Source organism: Aptenodytes forsteri, unplaced genomic scaffold (genome assembly GCF_000699145.1).
Source record: "Aptenodytes forsteri isolate BGI_AS27 unplaced genomic scaffold, ASM69914v1 Scaffold61, whole genome shotgun sequence".
In the NCBI taxonomy this organism is placed as follows: domain Eukaryota; kingdom Metazoa; phylum Chordata; class Aves; order Sphenisciformes; family Spheniscidae; genus Aptenodytes; species Aptenodytes forsteri.
Genome location: NW_008794443.1, coordinates 4,651,018 through 4,657,291, shown reverse-complemented (window position 1 = coordinate 4,657,291; position 6,274 = coordinate 4,651,018). Strand labels below are relative to the sequence as shown.

The window sequence follows — 6,274 nt, the reverse complement described above, 5'->3', positions numbered from 1 at the left end:
GCCCGCTCTGTGAGTGCCGCGGCTGGGGGGCGGGGGGCGGGCTGCGGGGCGCAACGAGCCCCCGCGACGCTGCTGGGGGCAGGCGGGCTTCCCCGGGTGCAAGGCAAAATGTCGAAATCGGTTGTCCCTTTGTTGCTTCCCCGTCGAAGGGAGGTGCGGTGACTCAGTAGGAAGCAGGTGAAGGTAAGGGACCTAGAGGGCTGCCTAATTTTTGAGCGTATTTTGGCCAAACCCCTCTTAGTGACTTTACAGTCATCTTCCCAGCAGAATAAGCAGCTCTAGAAGCAGCCAACTCTCAAAACTAGTTAGGTAAGTGTCATCTGAAGGGAAAGATTAACATCATAAAGCTTGTTAGAAGCTCTCCCCTCCCTAGCATGTGTAGTTGTTGAGTGATGCACGTTAGTAACGCTACCCAGAAAGTCACGGTGTGACTTCATGCTCTCCGGCAAGTCGGTAGTCACTGGTCAGTGTGAGTAAAAGCCCTGCCTTTTCCCCACAGAATTACGAGTGCCCCAGTTTGTAAGCTGTGATTCTTGAGCTTTGTGTTCCTGGCATTTTGTCTGCCCCTGCTTTGCTGCCTGATAGCTGGATGGCAACTATCAGTGCCTAAACCAATCCAAGTTCAGACAACGCCTAAGTATGGAAACAGAAGCTTTAGTTATGAAACCACCGATATTTACTGACGGTTGTTTGCTTAGTTAATGTGTTTCTGTATCTGGATGCAGGGCAGAACTTCATGAGGTCCTGGAAGAATATAAAGAAGGAGCTGCAAAATTTATAGGTAAAGTGTGTGTGTTTGCTTGTATGTCCGGAGAGATAATGCAGGTGGATCCCACTGGTGCATTTTTAGGCAGTGCAGTAGGCAGAAAGATGTAGGCATAGGCTTTCCGAATTTAGGCATTTTCTCACTCAAAGTGGCACTAAGGAAGACTTGAAATACTATGTTGTCACTAGTATGGCCAGAAATCCTTCAAGCAGGCTACAAAAATATGTAGTTTCGCTCTATTTCTCTTTTTCTGCACTGAGCCTTCTCCCTGGGGACTTCAGCACTGACTGGGATGGGCTTAGCCCAAAAGTTGAGACTAGAACTGAGAGAGGTTTTACTGTAGTCCCCAGTCACTGCTGCAAATGAATCTTGCCAGATGCAATTTCTGACTTCTTTTGATGAGGAGAATTAGAAATTCTCATGAAAATGGCCTTCCCCAGACAGCTGTTCAAATACATTTCCTGAGAGTATCTATCTGCTCAAGCTGGTTTTTTTGATTCTCATGAAACAGTTGGTTTCATCTAAAGATTTCCAACACGAAATCTTCATCCAGTATGAAGAATAAGCAGGCGCCCCACATCAAATCAGTCGTAGCTGGTGGACACTTCTGCCTCCGAGCTATTCTTGTTCTGAGAAGACGTTAGGGGAAGGACCCATGTTGGATTTGCAGGAGCTTTGAGGAACTAAAGCAGCAGGTGGAGAAGCTAATTTTTCCCCTGCTCTTTGTTCTTGTCAGTTTAGCAGTCGGACTGTACTCGCTCCCTGTATTCTTCTTCCATTTTTCCATGTTAAAAGAGTCAGTTTTAGGAATAAACTCAATTTTACTCATGGATAGTCAAATGCAAAACAGTCAGCGTTGCCATAGCCCTCAGCTACTGCACCAAGCCTTTGTGATCTTCATCAGTCCCTGTACTCCATTCTTGGAGCAGTTCCTGAATGAAATCTTTATCTTAACACCTTGTTGATAAGAATGAGTAAAGCAGCAGTTCCTGCGTTTGTGACTATCCTGGGTTTTTCTATGGTTGTTGTAACAGATCAGTAAAGGCCTGACCGCATGCATTATGCAGCCAAGATCGCTGTTGTCAGGCACATGTGGCAAAGGAACCTGAATGCACAGTGAATGCAGTGTTAGCATCTTGTGTGAATATCTGTATCATAGCCCGTGTTTGTATCTGGGGAGGTAGCTCAGGGAACTGGAGGACGATCAGCCAAGTCAACAAGCTTCTCTGGGATGCTTTGTTTGTCTGCGTATCTCAGGCTACAGTGGGTATAGGGTAAATCCTGTCGAAGTGATGGCATGTCTTTAATTTCTATAATTTACAGACAGTTCTTTGTATATGGAATCTAGCAGACTTTGCAAGAAAAAAACTTTTGAGTTGCTAATGCTTGTATCAAACCTGAGGTATTTTTATGAATGTTTTGTATATGCCAGTTGCACATACGTTATGAATGTATAAAATAATGTAAATTATTGTAATTTTTAAAAATGTTTAAGCATTTTTGTCCTATATACAGAGACCAAGCTTTTTTTTTTTTCCCCCCTTCAAAAAAAGCACATCAAAATTTTGGCCATGCATTTCATTAGATAAACAAAGTTATAGCTTGGATTTCCAAAAGAAGTTTGCACCCAACTTTCAATAAACTTCGACTGCTTTGGGACAACTTATTCCTTCAAGAAAAATTGAAAATCTCTTTCTCTGAAACTTCTTAGAGGCTTCACCAATTTCAGTGACTATCTGTGAAGAGGAAAACTGTATGTCATTGAGACATACTGTCTAGCTTTCTGACATTTGAAACCTCCAACCTGGCAGGGATGATAAACTTCTCATTTGTGTAGCTGATCTGTTCTCTCACGATATGTTGTCCTTCCTTAAAAGTTCTAGGCTTGAGGTTGTTGCTCAGTTTAGACTGTGTCAAATGTCTCCAGTGTAGCAGTTGAGTGGACAAGTGAGTCAGCTGTTGGGTTTGGCAAATTTTAGTAGCAGGAGTATTAATCAAGAAGAAACAAATAAATCTCAAAGGAGCTATGTAGGCTGCAGAACCAAGGGGTATTATTTGATGGTTTGTCCTGATGCTGCACTCTCCTCCCTGCAGCTAGTGAAGTTGGGGAAAAAGTTTGCCTTCTTTGGTGCTGAGAGGTGAAATGAACAATATTTTCTTTGTCAGAATGGATGTACTTGTGTGTGGGAGAATACCCTGTTCCCTTTTGCAAGTTTACAAACCACATCTTTGCATTAGCTTTGATTTGGTTCATGAAACTCTAGTCTGTCTGTTGCTCTGTTTCCAGGCATGCCAGACACGGTGCTGTACTGCTCCCTTCATGACCCGGTCACTCCCTGTCCATCTGGCTACAACACTAACAAGGTACAGTAACTGTAAAGACTTGAAAGGGTCCACTTGAAGTTCCCAAAAGAAAGTTGCCAGTCCTCCCCTCATCTGTGTGGGCGTGCTTAGACAGCCACAAGATTTTTTTATGCTTTATAGAAAAATAAATCTTTGCACAGAAAGGAATGTCATTTACGTGCTCATACCGCCAACTAAAAGCTGGAACTAAAAACTTTCTTACTTGACAGTGCATTCCCTGAACAGTTCCTGAACAGTGAAGTGGCAATTCAGGTAGAAAGGAGAGCTCTGGACCCCCATGCTGTTGCGGTTAATACGGTAGTAAAAGAAAATACATGTGTGTTAGCTTATATGCCGTACAAACTTACAGCGATGCCACTGATAAGCAATAAACCTGAACCCCTATGTGTCTATTTACAGTCTGCTACAGGCCCATAAAGGGGAAGAACTTAGTATTTCTGCAGGAAGGTAGCTCAGCAATCCAGGAGTGCGTAGTGTTGCACATGTTTGCCCGTTCCGTCCCACAGGCACGCATGCTCCCCATGCAATCCACACGCTACCTGCTGCCTGCCACAGCTTTGGCCTGGAGGGGCCACTCCTGGCACCTGCTCAGATATGGTCAGTCCCAAGGCCTGTTTGGGTACAGTCACATTTGGTGAAAGGTCACTGAATGACAGAGGATAACTACTGCCATCCAGCTATCAGTGTATATTCTTTGCTGCTGGGAACCAGGATGAGTCCTGTCTCTCTGCAGGGAAGGAATTACCTGAAGCTTGTCTCACCGTTGTGCAGCTATGAGGTGATAGCAGCGATTTAAGCCTGGGTGTTGCAGGTTTGATTTGGCTTTTTTTTTTTTTTTTTAAACTGATGAAGATTTTTGTCACCCTGTTGCAAGGCCTTCTGCAGCTGGATCTGTGCTGACATACTTAATGAAAGCTTTTTGAAAGCAATGGGACAGAAAGCTCTGGATTCTGTGCCAGAAAGCCTGGCACAGGCTGGATTTAAATAATTATGGGGTAACGCTCAGTTCTGTAAGCCGCATGGCTATTTTATTTATTAAAGCAGCTTTTTTCCTCTGGAGAGCAGAATGAAGGTAACTAGACTTGATTACAGTCTGTGCCCTTTGGCTCAAACAGTTCTGACTTTCCTCCACCTGCCTTCACCAGCTGTTCCTTGATGTTCTCACATAAGAGGCAGCAGGTACTAACTGGCCACCATGCTGCTGCAGAACAACATACAGCTGCTGCGTTCCAGTTATTCTGCAGGTACTAATTTGGGATCTGCCTCCTTTGGAGTTGCTTTTTTTTTTTTTAATAAGAAACTTACAAAAATGTTATTACTTTGGAGATTTTTGTCTGTTTCTTTGTTACTCAAATTTAGTGAAATTGGCTGACGAGGCCAAAAGTAATCAGGAGAGATGGATGGACAGACAACAGACATGTGGTGTATTTATGCAATCCTTTTGGTTTTTGTGGAGGCCAGAGAAAAAAAAAACTGTTCTGCTCATATTTTTTGCATCAGCTGATCAAATTCAGTTTGTGAATTGGTATGCATGAGAACTGCACTGCTTAATCTGTCTGTCTGGCATAGGCTAGGAGAATGTGTTTAAACCCTCAAGCCCCAAAAAGTCCCCATAACACTTCAAGGTATAAGCTATTTCTGATAGCTGAAAACCATTCCTCATTTAAAAAAGCACTAATGGAGCTGCAGATGAAAAGAACTAAGTTCTAAAGGGCTCGAGCCTAATACTTAGCCTACTTGAATACCCCTTTAAAATTTTGGAGCAGCAGTGTCACAAGTCTAACAATAATACAACAAAAGCAACTGCCAAGCTGCACTCACAGGTTAATTACAGATTCTGCAGAATAGGGTGAAACATGGTAGTGGGCATAGTTGCAGTGGCTGCAGTAACATTTTGTGAATCTGAATGTTTAGTGAATTGAATAGTGGTATCTGCTAGCCCAGAGGTGTTCAAGTAATGTAACCTCTCTGTGCAGGTACTTTTGTCTTGCTTTAAAATCTTTTGAGGGTAGCATGGAGTAACAATGGAAGATGGGGGCCCGTGTGCGCACACAGAACGGAAAGCGTGTGAAGAGAGTGAGAAGACTGTGTGTGAAATCCTAATGAGTACCTCCCATTTCTTACGTTGGCTCAGTTTGAAAGCGGTATATTTCTTTTGCGCTTGGTATTTCAATCCCTTCTTAAGTGGCTGGATTTGGGACCTAAAATAACATTGGATTCTAAGATTAAATTGCCTAACAACCTTTTGTATTCTTCCCAGTGTGTCTGTGTGGTTTATATATACACGTATATTCACATGGGTGGTATGAATTCACTGCTCGGAAGAGGAAATAGTTTCTTGGTTTTACATTGTGTACAGAAGACTAGTGAGCTGTATTTCCCATTGCAGCCTTTGCCGCTTTTCGTGAGATGACAACATAAGTTTGATGGGAATTAAATCTTTTCTTCTTTTAATTTTTTTTCTCAATTCTGCCACTAACTTGTGTGATGATAGGCCAGCTGCTCTATCTCAGAGACTTCCAAACACCTGGAGAAGTCACTGTGTTGAGTGCGATGGTTTCACCAAAGAGTATCCCAGAAACCCCAATTCAGTCACTTATCTCCTTTCACTCATTGTGCCAAGTGCAGCTGATTATCTGAGCCATGCTCCTGGAGAACTTATCTATGAAGTATCATCCCAGTATCTAGTCTTTCACCAGACCAGTTCCTTCTTTCCTTTGACCCTTAAGATCTGTCAGCCTTTGCAACTAACCATCATCCCTATTCTTCCTTGACAGGCAGTGTCCCTGTGGGGAAACTCGGGGCGCATGGAAATGACAGCTTCCAAGTTCATGGACATACAGCGGGCCATCCAGCCAGACTGGTTCCAGTGCATCTCTGATGGAGACACCATTTCTGGGGAAGCTGGTAGAAAAAGGGCCAAGAAGTCTGTGGATAGGTCGCTTTCCTTTCTGGATGTATGCCTTCAGCTGCTAGAAGAATCACCGGTAAGGTCCCCCAAAATATCAGGGCAATAGCACTGCAGCTGCTTTTTGGTCTGTGCTGCTTTTGGCTGGGATAGAGTTAATTTTCTTCACAGTAGCTAGTATGGGGCTATATTTTGGATTTGTGCTGGAAACAGCGTTGATAACACAGGGATGTTTT

General features: G+C 43.4%; 1 protein-coding gene across 1 annotated transcript in view; it reads left to right on the top strand.

The window, feature by feature from the left end:
• The first annotated feature begins 731 nt into the window (after nt 1–731).
• Nucleotides 732–6,274, top strand: part of QTRT2 (queuine tRNA-ribosyltransferase accessory subunit 2) — a 13,161-nt gene continuing 7,618 nt past the window's right edge. The window contains exons 1-3 of the mRNA XM_009289670.2: nt 732–781; nt 3,054–3,130; nt 5,908–6,117. Of these exons, the coding sequence (XP_009287945.1) occupies nt 3,056–3,130; nt 5,908–6,117 (285 nt within the window). The 5' untranslated portion in view covers nt 732–781; nt 3,054–3,055. The remainder of the gene's footprint in view (nt 782–3,053; nt 3,131–5,907; nt 6,118–6,274) is intronic.